A 20,992-nucleotide genomic window follows, 5' to 3' on the forward strand; every position below is an offset into this window, starting at 1 on the left:
TCAGTTCCTGCAGCTGGAAGGGAGGCAGGATCTTCTTCCTGGCCTCTGGCATCTCCTGGGCTGTGAGGAGTTTGGGATGCACATCCAGGAGCGTGGGGGACACCGGTGTTCAGACAGCCAGTGCTCGCAGGTGCAGGGTCAGGTTCAGGAAACTCCGCTGGAATGATTTGTAGCCTCCTTTTTTTTGGGGGGAGCCGTTTCCTTCCCTTGGCCACGTGATGGGAGCTGCCCACGGGGATGTTGGGAGCACTGGGATGGATCCTCACTCACCTTTTCCAAGGGAATTTGGCCTCGGTGGTGATGTCTGGGGGTCAGCAAAAGCTGGATTGAAGGCAAGGTCTTAAAGGGAATTCCAGGAGGGACAAGTCCGTCTGTCTGTCCCTCCAAGGTCCTTCCTTCACTCACAGCATTCCTGAAAGCAAACAGATAAAAGGCCAAGTTCATCTAATCACAGAATATCCTGAGCTGGAAGGGACTCACAGGGATCATCCAGCCCGATCCTGGCCCTGCACAGCATCCGGAGGAGAGATCTCTTCACAAATCCCTCAGAATTCCCCAGGCACAACATTCCTCACGCAAAAGGCGTCGGAGTGGGACTTCCAGGCTTCTGGAAAACCATTTCTGGAGCAGGAGGGCTCCCAAAAACTGCAAGCACCCAAACTCCAGGCGAGCATCGTGCTGCTCCTTCTCTCCAGGACGCTTCTCCCGGGAGCTGGGACCTCGCAGAACGCACAGAGGCGATTCCCAACGCTGCCTGCAAACTAGAAAACCTTATGTCAGGAAGAAGTCACAAGGCATCCTAACCAGAAACATATTTGGGGAGTGAGTCATGTGGAGGGGGAAGCAAAAAAGAAAGTTGCACCCTTTAACTTGATGAAAAAAGCATATGGCAACAGCCAGTATTGTGAGCAACATTCCCTGCTCCGGCAACACAGCCAGGGGGAAAAAAAAAAAATCAAATCATGACTCAATCATTGCATTTCATCCAAATCTAAGGAAAAATCTCGTTTGGGATGGGGTATTTGCGGGGAGAGCCAGCCAGAGATGAGTTAGCTGTTTAATTAACAAAATTGTTTGGAGAAGGGGAAATTTTGCAGCAAGTTTTAGGCTTTAAAAGGCCTGATTTAAACACAGCTTTGGCTGTGGAGTAACAAGTGAGCGCTGCAGATGTAACTGATGCGAAAAATGAATCCATCCCTGCTCAGATCCCACACTCAGCTTCTCCTGAGAGCACAGGATAAAGCCAGGAGCAGCCTGATCCTGACCCAGGAACAGCTTGCAGCCAGAGCTCCCGCTTCCCCCAGGAGGCTGGGAACGTGTCCCCATAAATCCTGAACCCAAGGAGGCCAAGAATGCCATCAGGATTATGAAGGAGAGCTGGAAACCGGCAAAATGTTCGCTGCAAAATCCATATGACCCTTCTTTTCTTTGGGGATGCATTGCAGGGCTCGGGACTGACAGGGGCTGCAGATTTCCCAGGCATTCCCAGGGCTGAGGCCACTCGGAATTGAAATTCACTGCGGGAAGAAGCAGTCAAACCTCAACTGGTTTGTTTTTTTGTTTTCTTTTCCCAAAGGTTCTGTGGCTTGACAGATGTCAAAGCTGTAACTCTCAGGGAGCCCCAGGAGTTGGGAAGGGAAGTGAATAATCCCTAGAAAGCAGCCCGGAGGTGCTGGGTGGGAGCTGCCACATCAGCCCCTTCTGGATTAAGCCATCCATCAGTGCCCGGGTTTAGGTGGCTCTGGGACAGGAATCAGCTGCTCCTTAGAGATTGCCCACTGAAAATGGGCCAGAGATGGTGCAGCAAGGCTGGGACAGGCTCAGAATCCTGGAATTGTTTAGGTTGGAAAACCCATCTAAGGTCAAGTGCAACCATTCCCTCAGCACTGAGGTCACCACTGCCCGGTGTCCCCAAATGCCACATCCACACCGCTTTAAAATCCCTCCAGAGATGGGGTGGGGACCCCACCACTGCCCTGGGCAGGTGTGCCAGGGCTGGACAACCCTTTCCATGGAGAAGTTTTCCCTGATATCCAATCTAAACCTCCCTTGGTGCGACTTGAGGCTGTTTCCTCTTGTCCTGTGGCTTGTTCCCTGGGAGCATCAGCCAGCAGTTCCTTGGACACAGATTGTGCTCTGGGCTCTGGGAGATCCCATCTAAGCTGCCAGGACATGAGCTGCCTTGCAGAACTGTGCCAGGGCCAAGTGTGATCACCGGAGGAGTTAAATCCCACCAGGACAAGCCTTAAGATAGCCACGACTGGGGTGAGTTCCTTTGCTCAGCTGTGCTCACGGTGAGTAGAATAATAAAAGAATAATTGCTGGGACAGAGGTTGATGGTTTTGAATAGAAAGAGAGAAGTTTGGATTAGATATTGAGAAGAGATTCTTCCCTGTGAGGGTGGGGAGGCCCTGGCACAGGGTGCCCAGAGCAGCTGTGGAAGTGTCCGAGGCCAGGTTGGACCTTGGGGCTTGCAGCAGCCTGGGACAGTGGGAGGTGTCCCTGCCGTGGCAGGGGATGGAACAAGATGGGCTTTAAAGTCCCTTCCGAGCCACACCATTCCAGGATTCCATGAGTAAGAGGGTGCTGTGGGAAGAGAGCCCTGGTGGGAGGGAGGTCCGTGGCTCCCCTCCTGCTCCCTGCCCTCCGCGCGCGCCCACGGCTCCGGCTGGGAACGTCAAGCTCCGACATGTGTTGCACACGTGCTGCCTGATCCACATCAGGCTGTTCCCCGGCTCTGCCAGACTTCTCCTTGATTTAATCAGCTCCTCTCCTGCCTGGGCTGTGTCCCCCTCCTCCCCTCCCCTCCCCAGGCAGATGTGGCGTCTCGCACGCCAAGGTGGATCCATCCGTGACAGCGGAACACGCCGCGCCGGGAGGGAACGTTTCTGCCCTCTTCCCTTCCCTGCAGCCACCGCAAAGCTGCCTCACCTCCCTCCCCATCTCCTGCTGGCTTTTAGTACCTCACTCTTATACAAAAATAACCCACCCCACGCTCGGCTGCGTGCGAGGAGGGGCAGCCTGGAAGGCGTAAAGGAGAATTCCCGAGGAGTTTGCCAAGAGACAGAGAGACCCCATCTGAAGAGGCTTTGGAAACACAGAATATTCAGCTGCTGTCTCAGTGTGAGCCCTCCCTGCAGAGCACCCAGGGCTACACACCAGTGCCGCGTCCCAGATCCTTGGGGATTGCTTTTCCAACAGGATCTCCCCTTGTCCAAAGCACGGAGCCCAGAAGCTGTGAAACTCTTTTGAAACTCTTTGGGAAAACACCGGTGGAATGTAGTGGTGGGATTGCTGGAACAAACGGCTGTAAAGAAGCAACGGGAAGATGGAATCACGGAATTGCAGAATGGTTTGGGTTGGAAGGGACATTAAAAACCATCCAGTCCCACCCCATGCCACGGGCAGGGACACCTTCCACCATCCCAGGTTTCTCCAAACGCTGTCCATCCTGACTGTGGACACTTCCAGGGATCCAGGGGCAGCCACAGCTTCTCTGGGCACCCTGTGCCAGAGCCTCCCCACCTTCCCAGCCAAGAATTCCTTCCTAATATCCAATCTAAATCTCTCCTCCTTTACTTTTAAACCCTTCCCCTTTCGTCCTAGAAAGTGGAGTTTGTTTTGGAAGTGGTCTGTCCCTCTTTGCAAATTACCCTAACTTAAATTTCCATACTGAAAGTGCTCCTAGCAAAGCTGAAAGTACAGTTATTTTTAAACTTCAGTACTGGTCACTTAGAAGCAATTAATGAATGTGAAATTTTCTGACAAATCCCCGCAGTCGTAAACGTCCTGGGAAGTCATCAGAGCAGGACACTGGCATTGTAAAGACTCGAAGTACGGTTGCTCCTCATTCGGACTTTCAGCTCAGCACAGCGGGAGTGGGATGGAAAGGTGGGAAGATAAAACATCTGTGCATGTTTTGGCTCTTCTTCCAGAGGTTTTTTTTTTTTTTGCCATTTTGCATTTCCAACAGGAAACCCCTGTCCCGGGAGCCGGGGGGGAGCTGTTCCTGCCCAGCTGGACTCACAGGGACCGAGGGCAGGGATTGGGGCAGCCCCGCGCCAAACCTCGGCAAGGTTTCACAGGAGGAGGTTTAGTTTAGATACTGGGGAGAAATTCGCAGCTGGGAGGGTGGTGAGGCCCTGGCACAGGGTGCCCAGAGAAGCTGTGGCTGCCCCTGGATCCCTGGAAGTGTCCAAGGCCAGGGTGGACAGGGCTTGGAGCAACCTGGGATAGTGGGAGGCGTCCTTGCTCATGGCAGGGGTGGAATGAGATGGGATTTAAAGTTCTGTCCAACCCACTCCACTCTGGGATTCTCTGGTGGCAGCACCACCTCAATTTTCTCTTTGGGAAGGTGTGAGAGACACCAGCAGGTGAGAGAGACCACAAATCCAAGGTCAGCAGAGCTGCTCTCCTTTCCCTCTTCCCACGGCTTCGGTTTCCAGCCAGTCTGAGCCTTGCAGGCGGAGGAATGGGAACAGAAAACCAGAAAGGAGCAGTGAAATGGTGAGACAGAGCTGCCCTTTAAGAGCACAGTCTGGGCCTGCTCTGAGATGAAATCCTGACTTTCTGGGGATACTGGAAGAGCCATAAAATGAGCAGGAACAACAAACTGGATGTGGGGTCTCTGGAGCTCCAATGTGCTAGAGAAGTTTGGACTTCCCTTCTCCCCCCGCCGGGGGTTGGAATCAGATCATCTTTAAGGTCCCTTCCCAAACCATTCTGGGATTCTCTGTCCATGCCCACAATCAGTGAGGCCCCAGGGAACGGGCAGCGTTAGCTGCAAGAACTGCTATTTTATTTAGGAAACAAAGAGAGCAGTTAATCCGTGGCAGATGCTCGCAGAATCATCAAATGAAACCCCTCTCTTTTTGGATAAATCATCGAGGATTTCAAAACCACCAGAGACGGCCCCTGGGACAGCTCGTTTTTGCAGGGAGCTTCTCACTCCTGAAGGGGAAGGACTGGCCAAGGTTTGCGGGAGAGCTGCAGAGGGAGAGAGGGGGAAAAGGCTGGAATTGGCTTCCCAGAGAGCACTGACCCTCAGGGTGACCTGAAACATCACAGCCAGGTGTTCCTCTCCATGGATTGGGACTCCTCTTGCCAGAGGAGAAGTGTTGACACGCTCCGAGCTGTGCTGCCGGTTTTGGAGCTTCTGCAAAGGAACGCAGGGAAACACAAAACGCTGGATTTCTATAGCAAAGTGGGGGTCAAATGGCTCCCCAGGGATGCAGGAGAAACACGAGGAGCAAGGATTTAGCCTTGGGAGAGCCCAGCCCAGCTCCACTGCTGGCTGGAGTGCCAAAATTCACTGACAAGGACAGAAAGTGCTTTGTCAGCGCCGGGGTTGAGCTGACAGCAGCAGCCAGAGCGGCACAAACGCAGCGAGGGAGAGAACGTTGCAAAGCCACCCTGGGAGCTGAACGCATCCAAGGTGGGACCTGCTGAGGCTGAGCGCTCAGCAGAAGTCTTGGGGGGTCCCAAGAGCGGGATGTGCCTCTTGGGGTTCAAACGGGTTCCAAGATTTCCCCTCAAAGCCTTGAGGATGCTCAGACAAGCACGAAACGAACGCTGAATCCAGCAGGAACGAAATCCCAGCGCTTCGGAACAGGCTGGAGAGCAGCGGGGAAGAGACTAAAGCACAAAAACCACCTGTGTGGAAGAGGCAGGGAAAAGCCAAATCAAGAGAAAACGGTGGGGATTTTTTTGGGAGGGAAATTATTATTAAATACAGCTCAAACTGGGCCTTGGCGTGTGAAAGCTCTCTGGTGGCGACTGAAGATGTTTGGCTGAGCCTGAGGAGGTGACCCAGTACAGGTCAACCACCTGCAGTCCGAATTCAGCAGAAAAAAAGCTGTGCAGAAGCAGAAATCTCCTCCCCAAGCTATTAACAGGAAAACGGGGAACGAGGAATTCCAAATAAACTCGCCTGGCAGAGGGCACACAAATACACAGTAACTAACTCAGTGCAAACAGTTGACACAGTGATTCATGAACTCAGCTTGGAAATAAAAAGAAAAACATCAATTCCCAACGATTCAGGTACGGCAGAGTCAGCTCAAGAGCCAAGCACCTGGGAAAGGAGCAGCAGGAAACCGGGAAAAACAGGTGGCAACCAGGCAAAAATGTAAGTATGGGAATGTGAAATATGTTTCAGCTCCTAATTAGGGAAGGAGATAAAATGACTGAAGTTGGCCAGCCTGACTGTCCGTGGTGAGATCAAGCAAAGGGTGTCTGACTCCAGGAACTCTGGCACCGAAGCAGGGAGGGAGTGAATGCAAATGGAGAGGAAGCTGCAGCAGAACCAGGCCAGAATAATTAGGAGCAAAGGGACAGAATTAAGGAAAAACAATAAAATTCCTGCTCATTATCAGCAAAAAATGACCTCGTAGCAAAACCACTGCAAGCAACAGAGTTGGACAAAGACCTCAAGGCCAAGTTTGGAAAACAGGTCGGTATCAGGCAGAAGACTGACAGCCGTGAGGAACATTCCCCTTATCTTGGTTTCTCGAGAAAAACCACCAGTCAACACAGCTTGGAGAGCTCAACATCATCCCCACAGAAGAAAACAAGTCAGTAATTGGAAGCCAGGACATTCCAGCTCCACATTATGCCACAGAGCATCTGACCAGAGAGCTGGAAGCAGCGGACGTGACCCTACTTGAATTCTGTGCTGCACCACGCAACAGAGGTGGGGCAACCCTTCCACCACCTTCACCATCTGCTTTGCAAAGAGGATTTCACCCTTGCAGCAGGACGAGGGGCATTTTTTGAGGATTAAAAAGATGAAAGCCTGTTTAACACCTCTGCACGCAATTTAGAGTAAAATCTCCAGTTGATTCTTTCAAGGTGTGTTTTATAGTCGGAATTTAGCTCGGGAGATTAGTAGGTGGTCCAGGGAGCTGCTAATTAGGGCAGACTCACAAATAAACACACCCATTAGCTCAGGGAAAAACACAAAGGGATGATCAGGTATCGGCTCTCGTTATCCCTTCTCCTCCCAGCAGTGTGATTTACTCCTCAGCGCTGCCTTCTCCCCGATTTTCCAAGGGGCACGGACCTGAGAGTCGGATCTCCTCCCTTATATGGAGAGCAGTCAGCGAGTACCAGCATGTTCTGAGGCCAGGGGAACAGCTATTCCATAAATCTGAAACACGTCCTGGACAACAGCAGGGTTTCCACAGACCACAAGAATTGCAGGAATTAACCCCTTTTGTTTACAGCCCTTAAAAAAAGGATCCAGCGTGGATCCAGAGCTGGAAAGGGAGAAGGCGGCAGCACCACAACCCAGCTCTGAAAGCCCTGAAACACCAACCGGGCACGTTTGGAAACGTTTCGCACGTTCCAAATATATAAAAGGAGATTCTTCTTTTTTTTTTTTTTTTTTTGTGTGTGTGTTTAAGTTGTCCTCATTAGGAGGAGCTGATTAAACAACTTATCTGGAGAGCCCAGTCCTGTAAACACGAGGCCGTTTGCTGGAGCAGAGGCTTCCTCCTCTCAGGGGGTTATTTTCCTTTCCTGGGATTGCTCATCCACCAGGGTAAACAGGTCAGGCAGGAGAGCTCCACTTCTCCGAGGCCAGATGGGATTTTTCACAGATCCACACCGAAGCCGAGGTCCTTTCCACCACCTGAGTGTCGGGTGTCGGTTCGCCGCTGTTTGTGTCGTTTTCCCTTCCCATTCCCCTCCGCTCCTCCCTTCCCTTTTCCTTTGTTTCCCCCCCCCTCAGAATTATCCCTAAATCCCTAACTCCAGCAGAGAATCCGAACTCCCAGTGCTTTCAGGGAAGGAGCAGCCCAAATAAATACAATCTGGGAGAAGAGCCACCCTCTCCCCCCAGAGAGGGAACTCTGGGTTTCCGCAGCTCCAGCCACTGTTCTGGGCTGATGTTGCCACATCTGTTTACGCTGAGAATGCGACGATTCACCAACAGCACAGCCTGAGCTTTTTGCTCTTTTAACTGAAGTTTAGGCTCTGCAGCTCCCACATGTGCCATCCAGATCATAAATACCTCAGGCAGAGGCAGCTCTGAGGGCAAAAATCCAACATTTCTGCTCCAGAGCCGTCCACGCCGCTCTAAAATCTCAGCAATGACCCTCCGGTGTTTTATTTGGAGATCACTCCCTTTCATCCCAACGCTTCCCTCTTGACTTCTGAATTAGTTTCAGGCACAAACCTAATCTAAATGTTGGTATTCGCAGGCCCCACCAAGTTTATTTTATGGTGCCGTCGCTCCCCCTGCACATAAATATACACATCCATATGTTTTTATACAAACACACACATGTATGGATTTAATTATGGTCAACAAAGGACAGCTGGATCCTCTGCAAACCAATCCAACGTGCCTGAGAGACACTTGGAACCTGGAAAAGCAACGGCACTTACCTCTGGGAAGAACGTGACCGATGTCATTTGTGTGAAACCACAAATATTTATTTTTAATGAAAAAATACTTAAAGTGTGCCACAGTGTCCATATATTCATTTGAATAGTAGTACAAAGATATGCATTTCTGAGAAAAAAGTCTTAACACTGTAGAAAATAAATGTGGTTCTTAAATTATGTCAAAAGAAATCAGTAAAAAAGTAATGGTTTATACACTGGAATAAAATGAAACGATTAGAGAGAATAATAAATTATAATTACAGTATTTCAAATATTTGCCTCATGCTTTTTTTTTTTCTTTTTTTTTTTTTTTCCCCTCCTCTTCAGCATTAGTTCCTAAATGTGTCACGTAGGATAGGCCCTCAGAAGCCAGCACTCGGAACTGGCTTCCAATGCAGGGATAATTGGATGTGGAGCTGAATAAAGTCCTGGAAAAATGACACCACCGCTTGTTATCCACGGGTACAGAAAACACCAGCAACATGGCAGGTTTAGGTTTGTACTGAACATGTTTTTTTTTTTTTTTTTTTGTTAATGGAAATCAGTTTAGGTTTGGTTTGTTGTTGTTGTTGTGTTGTTTGGTGGTTTTTTTTTTTTTTTTTTTTTTTTTTTTTTTAATACAATTGGTTTTTTTTTTTTTTTAAATAGTTTAATGAACTAAACAGCAATTATGGTCATTAACAAGGATGTCACCCAAGCACAACTGCTCACGGGATGCTACGACGCTGTCTCGGCTCTTTGTACAGTCCACGCTGACAGGAATTTGGAACCCTTTCAGGCCTAATTCAGCACTGCAAAACGTTGAAAACTATAAAGTGCTTTGAAATACAAATAACCTCTCCTCTTTAGAAATAGGAAAACCACCCCCCCCAACACATGCACTTAAACCTGAAACCTCCGTGCCACAGCTCCTGCAGCTCTGCAGTCAAACATCCGCTTTTGTGCCACTGGTTTTTGAAAGTCTCCTCTCCTGGCCCCGGTCAAAAAATTCAAATAGTGTCTAAATTGGATTTGTCGGTCTCTTCTTGGTCTTGCTTGTACATGAAGGTGAGGAGGAAGAGGGCAATATCCAGAGATGACCAGTAAGCGGTGTGGGAGGTGACTGCAGACCAGTACCTGCTCTCCACGAGACCTTCCCTGAGCTCAAAGTCGATCCTGTGCTCCAGCTCCACTGGGAAATGAACAACAACAAAAACAACAAAAAGGGAACAAGAGGGATGTTAGAGCTGCAAAAACACCGGAGCGTTTCGGGTTCTGGCTCTGTGGTTGCACCAACAACGCAGGCGGTCTCTCTGTGTTTGCATTTCACAGGGCACTCAGCCGAATCAAGATTTAATATTACAGAAATATTTAATGCACCTCGTGCGTCGAGCACAAACCTAAGAGCGGTGCTGGGTTCAGCTAAAAAAAAAAAAAAAAAAAAAGGAAACGAAACATGCTTTTTTAGAGGTCTTTTCCAACCTGAATGATTCGCTGATTCTCAACTCGGGAAAAGACAGGGTTTTTTTTTTCCAAGCAGCTGTTTTCCTTATAGTAACTCTATAAATATATTTATTTATACTTGCTATGATAACTACAGAGAAATATCCAGCAAATGCTGAGGCCCCACTAGGAAACTTTCTGAAATAATTGGGTTTCTTGCATCTTTAGTTGTCTGTACAAGGAGACTACACCCAATGCTACAAGCAGTTCCTGTAAAGCTGTCCCTCCACAGCTCTGCCCTTTTAATATCCTGATTATTCCAAGCCTATTTCAGCAGTTACCCCTTCTGTTTCAATGGCTGCTTTGATTGATGCCACATTCAAAGCAATTACCGCTGCGTTTTAACCGGGCCAACGTTAACCTATTGCTGAGGCCCTTCGGCGGTCAGAAAATCTCCACCAGGAGCAATAAAATAAAAAGGACCAAAAAAACCCCTAAAAGCCTGCTGGGCTACAAAAGCCAAAGCCCTAGACTGAGTCGAAAATGCAGCCATTTATCCAAGGCAGTTTGAAGGAATGTTAATTCTTGGCTCGAGGAGGATGGAAAGGGAGCATCGCCGGCAGACGCGGCACAGATCTCCCCGTTTCCCCAGGAGCATCGCCCCGCTCTGCAGCGAGGACAGCGAGCCCTGCAACACCAGCAGACAACCAGAGTCGTTTCCAAGGAGAGTTTATCCCCAAAAAAACCCCCGGTGACAGCGCAGGAAGGCCGCTCCGAGAGGCCGAGCCGGGAGCTTGGGCGGGAGCCAAAGCCCACCGCAGCCCTCGGTGGGGATTGCATCATTCAGCTCCCAGCCCCGCTGGCCTCTGCTCCACGTTCTCCTTCTATGGAGCAGGGATGGGTTTCCAGCACGGAGGGATGTGGGATCCGTGCAGGAAGGGATCTGTGCCAACCCCACCCCTCGGCAGCTCCGTGATGTTCCCTGCGCCGCTTCTCTGCTTCCCTCGCGTCTAACCTGAAGTTTCCTGCCCTCAGACGCTGACTCAGACAGGTTTATCTGTCGAAATTAGGATGAACAGACTGCAATCCATCATGTGAGCGCTGTCACAGGACGCTTGTGACTCCTGCGATTGCAAAAAAAAAAAAAACAACCAAAAAAAAAAAACCCCCCCGTGTCCTGCGGCAGTGCCAAGGGGGAGCTGAGAAATAAATCCAAGGATGAATTTCCTGCGAGGAAGTACCGGTGCTTTTCGAAAAACCCAGCTGCTACAACTGCACTTTCTGTTCTGAGCAGTTCAGATCAGGACAAGGGCAGCTTCTGTTTCCAGTCAGACGTGTCCTAAAATCCAGAGCGCTTCAGAACGGGAGATGTACGGGGGAATTGGGAGTTTTGGTGGAAAAAAGCACTTAAACTGTCAGAGGGCAGGGTTAGATGGGATACTGGGAAGAAATTCCTGCCTGTGAGGGTGGGGAGGCCCTGTCACAGGGTGACCAGAGAAGCTGTGGCTGCCCCTGGATCCCTGGAAGTGTCCAAGGCCAGGCTGGACAGGGCTTGGAGCAAAGTGGGATGGTGGAAGGTGTCCCTGCCATGGCAGGGGTGGAGTGGGATGGGATTTAAGGCCAATCCAATTCAATCCAATCCAATCCAATCAAATCCTTTCCAATCCAAGAACAGATTCACAGAAGCCCAGAAAGGTTTGGGTTGGAAGGGACTTTAAAAATCATCTCACTCCACCCCTGCCACGGCCAGGGACACCTTCCACTACCCCAAGTTGCTCCAAGCCCTGTCCAAGCTGGCTTTGACATCCAACATTTGTTGCTTTGTGGCAAACCCAGGACAGCAAATCCTGTCAGGTGCACTTAGGGCATTTCCAGCCCCCTGCCCCACTCATCCTGGATCCACAGCATGGGCACCACTCACCTGTGGGTTCGAGGAATCCCGAGCTGCTGTGCGACAAAGGTGGGGTCCCGACAGTGGTGGCTTTCTTCTCATCCCCCTCAGGTCCATCTTTTCCCGTCTCCATGGTCTGGGGGGTGGCACTGGACCGGCCAAACCTGGAGAAGAGCATCCCACCGAGGCCCTTCCCGATGCTCGCAGCTCCTGCATCCAGCACAGAGGGGAAAAAAAAACCAACCCGAGACGCATCAGTCAAATTAAAATCACTGCAAATTAAAGGCACTGCAAATTAAAGGCACTGCAGCACCCATCCACTGGAGCTGAGTGAAAGAAAACACTCCTGGTGCTTCCCTGGGGTGGGAACATCTGGCTGGAGTGGGCTCTGCTTATCCCCAAACTCATCTGGTGTACAAGCAAAAGCTGTAATTTGCAAGCTGTGTTTGGGGCGGGGGGGGGAAATGCATGAAGCACATCTGCAGAGAGGAAATCTGGTACTTTGAAGGATATGTTGTGATTCCTCTTTCATGAATTCTAAGACTAAGAGAAAAAATGTTTTCTAACAAAGTTGGTGCCTTCTTCACTTAAAAATCCCATTAGCACCTTCAAGACATTTCTCTTATTGAGGGTCCATTGCCCTAAGAGACCTTTAAAAATGTTCTATCATCCTTTAAAAGGATTATTTTGGCTGCCCAGGAAGAGGGATATAAAAGTTAAGAGTAGTTTTGTCATGTTTTATCCCGACTCTGCTGCCACCTCATGGACATTACATTTACTATAGAAACACCCCAAAAAACCCGCTCTGCTCTGAAATAGCACGTATTTCTACTTGAGGAAAAACTGCTTTTATATTCTTATTTGATTGGGAAGACTCCTGGCACTAGGCTTCCCCCAAATCCCACACAGAGAGCTAAAGAAAAGCCTTGAGTCAACAAAAACTGCAAGTGCCTGATCAAGTATAAGCTCCAGTGAAGGGAATTTAAGCTCACTTAAACCAGGGCTTATTTTGACTCAGAAAGCCAGAAAGGAACAGACTTTATATTAAACCAGCCTGAATTTCCTATTGTAGGGTCGTGAGTTAAAGGAAACTGTAATGGGTTACATGGTGTGATTTTTCTGCTATTTGCCAATACCAGAAAGCGGAATCAGAAGACAAGATTTAATTTATTTTTTTTTTCATGAAGCAGAGTGGAAACTGTCAAATCACCGGGATGTTACTTCAATAAGACAGACAAAAATAAGGCAGCAACTGCCTGAAATGCATCATCTCCCCCGAGCTTTGACTCCAATGCACATAAACTGGTTTTTATTTCAAAGTGAATGTCAGCTGGGATTAAACCAAGCCAGACACCTACAGAACTCACTGAAACCATCCTCAGCCAGCAGGGATTTTGGGGGCTGGGGTCACTTCCAACCTCAGCCACTCCCTGATTCAGTGCAAGGGACAGGAATGGAATCATGGAATGGTTTGGGTTGGAAGGGACCTTAAAGCTCATCCAGTTTCAATTCCCTGCCAAGGCAAGGACACCTTTCACTATCCCAGGTTGTTCCAAGCCCCACCCAACCTGGCTTTAGTCACTTCCAGGGATCCAGGGGCAGCCACAGCTTCTCTGGAAAACCTCAGGGCCTCACCACCCTCACAGGGAAGAATTCCTTCTCACTATCCCATCCATCCCTGCCCTCTGGCACTGGAAGCCATTCCCTGTGTCCTGTCCCTCCATCCCTTGTCCCCAGTCCCTTCTCCAGCTCTCCTGGAGCCTCTCAAGGTACTGGAAGAAGCTCCAAGGTCAGCCTGGATCCTTCTCTTCTCCAGGTGAGCACCCCCAGCTCTCCCATCCCATCTCCAGAGCCGAGTTCCCTTAGGGCTGTCCCCAACCCCAGGGAGCAGCAAAGCTCCCCAAGGATGTCCCATCCCAGCCCAGTGACAGAGGGGACGTTACCCAAAATACTGGATGTCCCATCCCAGCCCAGGGAAAGAGGGGACATTACCCAAAATGCTGGACGTTATTGGAAGTCTGGAGGCTGAGGATTTCATGCTTTCTGTTGCAGAAGACACTGACCCTCAAGAGAGCACCACATTTGACCTGAGCGATGGCACTGGGGTTGTGGGCGCGTAGTTGGAATAGTATTGTGTGATCTCACAGGGTGAAAAACCTAGATTTAAGACTTTAGTATATATGGAGCAAGATGGAGGGTTTAGGGCATTGTCTGGGTCCTTCTTCTTCTTCCTCATGGGTTTGGGTGGTTTTCTGTAATCAAGTCCGCATTGCCGACTTCAAGTTGTTATTGGGTTTAAAGTAAAAATAATTCAGGTGGCATTTCATAATTGGACGAACTGTCCTTGAAAAGACCTTGTAGAGATAAAGAAGTGCTCCATCTCCATTCTACCTCTGTTTTTCCTATTTGCTAGTCAGAGCTCACAACCCGTGAGGCCGTGATACCGATGAGGATTAACAAACACCGCGCCCGAACACGAAACCACAACACCCGTGTAGTAACCCCGTCTATAACACGAAGAAGAAGATAAAACCCCACAGGGTGTCCCATCCCAGCCCAGGGACAGAGGGGACGTTACCCAAAATGCTGGCTTTGCCGATGTTGGTGATGGACTCCCCGTAGTGGCGCCGCACCATGACCGGGGACGTGGTGGGGCTGGGCGCCGCCGACGCGCTCTCCGTGTCCGGGGCTGAGGTAGGTTCTTTGCTGGGGTTCAGGAAACTTGGCTTCATGTGCTCGTAAGGGAGGGGGTTGGCCGTGTTGTACCAGTGGATCTGCACGGGCGAGATGTTGCTGTAGTGCTTCAGGATTAAGGGTTCCAACCTGTAGGCCTGAAAAGGGGAATTCGGGGCAATGATCAATCCTGGGAGTCCAGAGTGGGGTAAAAAAAAAAAAAAAATCGTTTTCCCTTTAAATCCAGAGCTCTCCCCGTCCTCAAATCCGGAATACCTGTCCTAAGCAAAGCCTGGACGGTGACACAGCGGTGGTGTGGTGTTGCAGTGCATCCCCACGCTTTAACAGATGTTTTTATATTAGGAAAGAGTTTCGGTTTCACCCCTGAACTTATAAGGAAGATGAACCAGAAACTTCCATGTTCTTCTTACCATAATTGGCCCAGTGCCAGGATAAAAGCACCTGCTGGATCTTTTCCTCAAGAAATGTATCAGTTTTCTATTGGGCAGCAGCCAAAACCCCATCCTAGATCCTTGAACACTTGAGAGAGCACAGAGCCTCTCAGTGCATTTTGGGGGTGTCTGAGCAGGCGTAAGGAACCTCCCTGCACCTTGCACATCTTTTATTCTTCTGTTCTGTCCAGTTTGTTATTTTCTTCTTTAATTAAAACCTCTTTGCTTTTTTCCAAACACCCCCGCTCAAGCCGTCTCGCCCGCTTTAAATTTTAATTTAAATTTTGAAGCCGTTTCTGAGAGGCTGCTGGCAACCCTCAGAGTGTGATGCACCATCGTGGGGCTGACAACACGCTGGCCACACGCAGAAATTCATCAGCGTTAGGGTCGGATTCGCTTTCAGTTTCACATCCTGGAAGCTTTACCAGCTGCTTGTGAGCTCACTTTTGCACGTCTCTGCAACACCTGTGCTACAACACTTGTACTACACGTCGTCGCCAACACACAGGCTACTCACAGATGGTTTTGCTGAGAGAACAACGCGTAAAGTTAAGCTGATTCTAACGCAATCAGGAGGAACTGGCTGTGTAAACATTTTGCCTGATGGCTCTTTGTTGATCCCCGTGCAAACCGTTGAGTTATGTTTATTTAAAAAAAAAATATTTTCCTATTGATTATTTATTTCTCTTTGTCCTCTGAGGTGTAGAAAAGCATCCTGCGTTTCTTTATTTTAAAAGTAAGCTAAGTTACTGTTTGCAGAGTGGAACCAATTGTCCCTGACAATCTAGGAAAATTCTGGAGTAGCTGGAGCTGAACGTGACCACATTTGGATTGAAGTCTGAATATACTTAAATTCAGTTACTTTAAATAGGAAAGTATCCCCAAACTGCTATTGTACGTAAAATTCCAAATCAGATTTGCATCAAAAAAGTTACCAAGGGGATGCAGATCAAAGGTCCAGTGACTAATTTGGTAACAGCCAACACTGGCTGCTGTGGAATAAGGAAAAGGCAAATAATCACCAATAATCCTCTCCCAAATATTATCAACAAACTTTTACTTTTAGGATCCTTTGGGGAAAAAAAATCCCAGTCTTTGCTTTTTCATGTTATCTTGTGAACTGCTTGTGAAGCCTTTTTTAACAGCACAAATGTCTTTGGACAGATGCTGTTTTAATGGAAGCCTGGAAGTTAAACATAAAATCCTTGTCTGAAAAGATTATGTCTTTGAAAAAAAAAAAAAAAAAAAATTCAGAATAATTATGCTTATTACTAAGAAAAGAGAAGCAAAAAAAATTAGTTATTTATGGCAATTATTTGTAGGGAAATGCTATTCCACAGTTCCCAAGCCATTGTACAACAACCATTAACAAATAATCCTCTGCTGGAACACACTCGTGTTGACTCCCGAGCTTTGAAGACCCCACATTATCCCAGAGCTTAAAAAACAGGCACGGTGAAAGACTTGAGCCTGCAATTAAAGACTCACCACTGGATCTGTTGGGTGAAAAATGTTTAATAACCGGTTACAAATGGTTCTGGGCAGGATGTGGTCCTGGCTGCCGCTGGTTCCGGGGCGGATCCCACGCAAGGCCAGGAACACTGCCAGGGGGGATCCCATGCAGAAGAAATTCTCAACCTGGGGAGAGATTTCACCCGTGTCAGTGAGGATGGAAATGCTGCTTCCTAACGCGGCTGGATTTGGTTTCTCTCACCGCCCGATTTCTTGGTTTTAACGGAGGGACTCAAAGCCTTGGGTCGGTCCAAACAGGGAAGAGCATCACAGCGTCAATAAACGAGGGTGAAATTGCCCTTGGCTGCATGTTGGGGTGCTAAAACCAAAAATCAGGTTGGGTATTTGGACTCAGAGAAGGTCCAGCAGGGCTGGAAAGGATGGAGCAAGAAGAGTTTGGGAGACGCTAAAGAAATGAGTCTGATTTCTCCTGGAGCTTCCCAAACCTGCCAGACCTCCTCATTCTTATCCTAACCAAGTTCTCCGTGATTTTCTTGCTACACACAGCTGGGGTTAGGTGAACAGAAAGGTGTCACCAGTGCCACCATGTCCCAGCACACAGAGACACTCTGATGTCACCCAAAGCTGCTGTGACCTCGCTCTCAAGTCCTGCCTCCAACGCCAGCTGTGTAAATCTGAGCTGCCACGTCTGAGAAGTCACTGAACCTGCATTTTGGGGTCTTTACAACCAACCCAAGGTCAGAATGCAATGCTGATCCCTCAGACACTGCCTCCTAAAACCATCAAATGGAAAACTCACTGGAAAAAACATTTCCCTAGGTGAAAATTACCTTGCAACCTTTATTTTCGTACTTGAAAAATTAATTTTGCCACCATCAGATGCTCAGCCAGCAAGAGAAATTGCTCAGTTCTTGCTAAAGGCACGTGGAGGACCCTTGGAATGCCATGTGCCTTCCCTGTATGTCAGCACATGGAATGAGGGCATAGGAATAATGGTCCTTTTCATCTCCTGGATTCCAGTGCTGCACAAAACATTCCTCCTCCTCCGTCTTGGCACTGGTGCCACCCCTTTTTCTTTTCAAAAGAAGTCCCAATTTGATGGAGAAAGGAAAATACTGGACCTTCAGCATGGTTATTCCATGTCACGTGGAGCACAGCACCGCTCCGTCATTAAAATTGTCACTTGGTGCAAAGCTCCTTCCCTTTCCTCCTCCCAGGTTTTACACAGACCTTGTGTTTTGGCAGCTGGGACAAAAAGCTTTTTCATCTTCAAACAGGACAGAAAGAAACGTTCCCAGTGCAATCCTTTAGACTGAATAAGTAACCTCCAACCCCGTCCAGCTGACGTTCCTGTGTCAAGCATCTGAAAGGCACAGTTATGGTTTTTCTGCTTGAGGGAGGAATCAGAGAGCGCCTGCCAGCTTGCCCTCAGCAGAGGACACTCAAAAGAGACTGAGAAAACCCTCAAGAGGTAATTGGCTTCAGTGGTTACACGGTGTGTGGCTTCTGTCCCACTGCTGTCCCATCATCTCTATTGATAAACAGCGCTGGAGTCCCCATCCCAGCAGGGATTTAATGTGGATGTGGCACTTGTGGACGTGGTTTAGTGGTGGACAGGTCTTTTCCAACCTCAGTTCTACGATCCTAAACCCCAAATCCTTTGAGCTGCAGCCATTAGACTGTCAGTGCTGTTGCAAGGTGGCTGAAGATCAGGCTGCCGTATTGAAAAACCCACTGGGAATAGAAGATCAAAATCTTTTTGGAAAATATTTATGGATTTTGGTGCTTCTCCTGGAATCAGGAGTGGGGCATTTTCCTGTAAACCTTCAACAACACAGGAGACATGTTTACAAAATGACCTTTGAGAGCAGCACTCCTCTCCTGGTTATGATTCATAAACAGAAGACTTAATGAATTTATTTGTATTTGAAGCAGAAGCTGAGCCAAGTAGTCATCCATTCAACTCAGCACTGCAGTATTTTCATAATTAATTAAAAAAAAAAAAAAAAAAAGGCTGAATGAGTCAACAGAAGTGAGGCAGCAGAGCCCTTCTGTCCTGGGCACAAAGGAACGTGAGGTACAGGCTGGACCAGAGGAGTTTCTGCAGCCTTGGCTGAGTGAGAAGTGCTGAAGAACCCTGAAGTCTTTTGGGCCAGGACATTGCAAGGCCAGACCTAAATGGATTTCCATGTCAGTCCTAAGGAGCAACCGAGGTCCATCCTGCTCTCCTCTCCCCTGCCACGACTGAAAACCACCCTAAAATGAAAACTTTCCTATTTTCACACATGAAAGGCATGAAGGGGTCGGTGTCACACCATTCCCCATGTTCTTCAGCCCCTCAGCCTTTAATTCCAACTCTTCTGACAAGGCTGTGATTCTAAACTTTAAATTTACAACATGGTGTTGGCTCTGCTTTAACCCCCACAGCTCCTGATGTTATTCCATGATCCCATCTGAGGACAAGCAGAGGAAGAGAGACAAAGATCCCTCCCCCTCACGTTCCCACTCTGGTGGCTTGTCCAATATTTCATTAGAGCACAACACACCCCATATATCTTCACGTTTTGTGGGGTTTTCCCTCCCCATGGAGTCAATAATTTCATTTCCTCTAATACTAAGCACGAACCAAGCAAGCTGCTGTTATTTCTTCTTGCCTTTGTCTTGCCAAAAGCAACTTCTGTGCTTGCTCAACTCTCCTTCATGTGGCACCAGTGACTCTGCCCCATCCTGGGAACCCTGAGTTTTCTTCCAGTCCATCAAAGAGCTGACACGAAGAGCCCAGGGATGGGTGGTTGAACAAGGGCTGCTCTCTTTCAACAAAGCAGTCACCCTCAGTGAGCTGGACTGGTCTGCTGATGAGCAATCCTATTTCAGTCACCCTGCTGAAACCCTGCCTTGCCATCCTTTCCGTGGAAAGCTTCTCCCTCTGGAGCTCTGTCTCAAGCCATGGTGTAAGAGTCGCTCTGAAGTTCCCCTCCTTTGCCTCACGATCGTCATAAGGACCCCGAGGACCCCACTGCAGTTCTGACCTGCTCGAGGTGGATGCTTGCCAATCATCCGCAGGTGCATTTTCCTGTGTCACCATGCCACGGTACACTGGCTTTGAGCAGTGTAATGGCAGTTCTGTACCTGAAGATTACACCTGCTTCACGGTCCCTGCTTCACAACAATAGCCTGTGAATTTCCCCACCTCTTGGCCAAGGGAACTTTCTGGGGTAACTTTGGTGGTCCTCCACGGAAAATCCCTCATCTGCTTCACAACCATCGTGACAGATGGAGATCAAAGCCCCCTTCCAAGGACTGAGATTGAGACCCCTATATGAAGCCCCTCTCAAGGACTGAGACATGAGACCCCGACAACCCTAATTCAGGGGATGGGGGCTGACTTAACTGCAGCGAGATGTTTGCCTGGAGGCGTGATCGTTGGCCCAAGAAGACAATGGCTCTCGCTTACTGCTAAGGACACGGACTACCTGTTCCCCCTTGGTGGCTTCTGTAGATTTACCTGTTCCCCCCCGTGATTGAGGACTATGATAAAACCCCCTGAGTTAACCAGAGATTTGGAGAGACTCTCCCTGACGTGACAGGCGGACCCATCGACCGGACCACGAGGACTTTGTCTTCACGTTTGGTAGCTATATCCCCCCTTTCCTCTACCTCTCTCTTTTTCTCTCACTCTTAATCCCTCTATCGCATTTGCAATGGTCAGTCAATAAAAGGTTCACTTGTTTTAATGCTGGAATCCCCTCTGTGTTGTGTTTTGCACTCTGAGATCAGTAAACGAACCATCACGACCCCCGCGTGTACGAGCGGATCGTGACACACGGGAGTCACCAGCGTGAAGCTCCACAGAGACAAAACATCTCCCTGTCAGTGAGGGCAAGAAGGATGAGCTGCACTGGAAATGTCACCTGAAGATTACACATCTATCCCATCGATTTAGGTAGATAAAGTCCTCTTTATCTAAAGTTTCTTCCCCCTTTTCTTTTCTCCTCTCCATCTAGAAAGCAACTGTCTGAAAATCCTTCAGTTTAAATGAAACTGAGTGAAGAATAATCCTTCCCGGAGCTGGGGGAGGACCAGCCTGACTCCAGCTTCCTGGATGGGAGAGATAATAGCCTGACACACGCTTTCAAGCAGTGATGAAAAGGAGAAGGCTGTGGCAACATGAATTATGGTTGGTTTCCTCTTTTTTTTACGGCTCAACATTGACCTTGGCTTCCAGGAGCCCTTCTGAACTCACAAGGAAAGAAAAATGGCAAGTTAAGAAACAATAATCCATTTTACTCCCATCTATCATGTCCCATTTTTATGGTTCAATACTTCAGCATGGAGTTGAGCAACTAGAAAGTGTTGCACATCCCACCCAGGAGCTGGAAAATGCCTTTTTCCCAAAGATAAGGAGTTCCAGCAATTTGTCCAGCTGATTAGCAAGCAGTCTGCCTCATGAGATTGAAAGCGTGCTAACTGTCAGAGCAGAATGGTTTGGAAGGAAAATCCACTCCTGGAGGAAATTCAATTGGATTTGCTCAGAGATGTGACACGTTAGAAGGAGTCCCCAAGGAAGATGGATTATTCAGTGGAGTAGAAGTGAAACTGTTTAAAATACGTGATTGATGTAATCTGCCAAATGGTTTTTACCTTCCCACAGAATTCTGTCTCTGTGTGTGTATATAATATAGTAACTAGGCTT

General features: G+C 48.6%; 1 protein-coding gene across 3 annotated transcripts in view; it reads right to left on the minus strand.

The window, feature by feature from the left end:
• Window positions 1-9,000: 9,000 nt before the first annotated feature.
• DDHD1 (DDHD domain containing 1) overlaps window positions 9,001-20,992 on the minus strand; it is a 67,901-nt gene continuing 55,909 nt past the window's right edge. For all 3 annotated transcript variants that reach the window (XM_040067552.2, XM_040067551.2, XM_040067550.2), the window contains 4 exons: window positions 16,315-16,464; window positions 14,280-14,532; window positions 11,732-11,911; window positions 9,001-9,559 (listed from right to left, as the gene is read on the minus strand). In XM_040067552.2, the coding sequence (XP_039923486.1) occupies window positions 9,378-9,559; window positions 11,732-11,911; window positions 14,280-14,532; window positions 16,315-16,464 (765 nt within the window). In that variant the 3' untranslated portion in view covers window positions 9,001-9,377. The remainder of the gene's footprint in view (window positions 9,560-11,731; window positions 11,912-14,279; window positions 14,533-16,314; window positions 16,465-20,992) is intronic.

Source organism: Hirundo rustica, chromosome 6 (genome assembly GCF_015227805.2).
Source record: "Hirundo rustica isolate bHirRus1 chromosome 6, bHirRus1.pri.v3, whole genome shotgun sequence".
In the NCBI taxonomy this organism is placed as follows: Eukaryota; Metazoa; Chordata; class Aves; order Passeriformes; family Hirundinidae; genus Hirundo; species Hirundo rustica.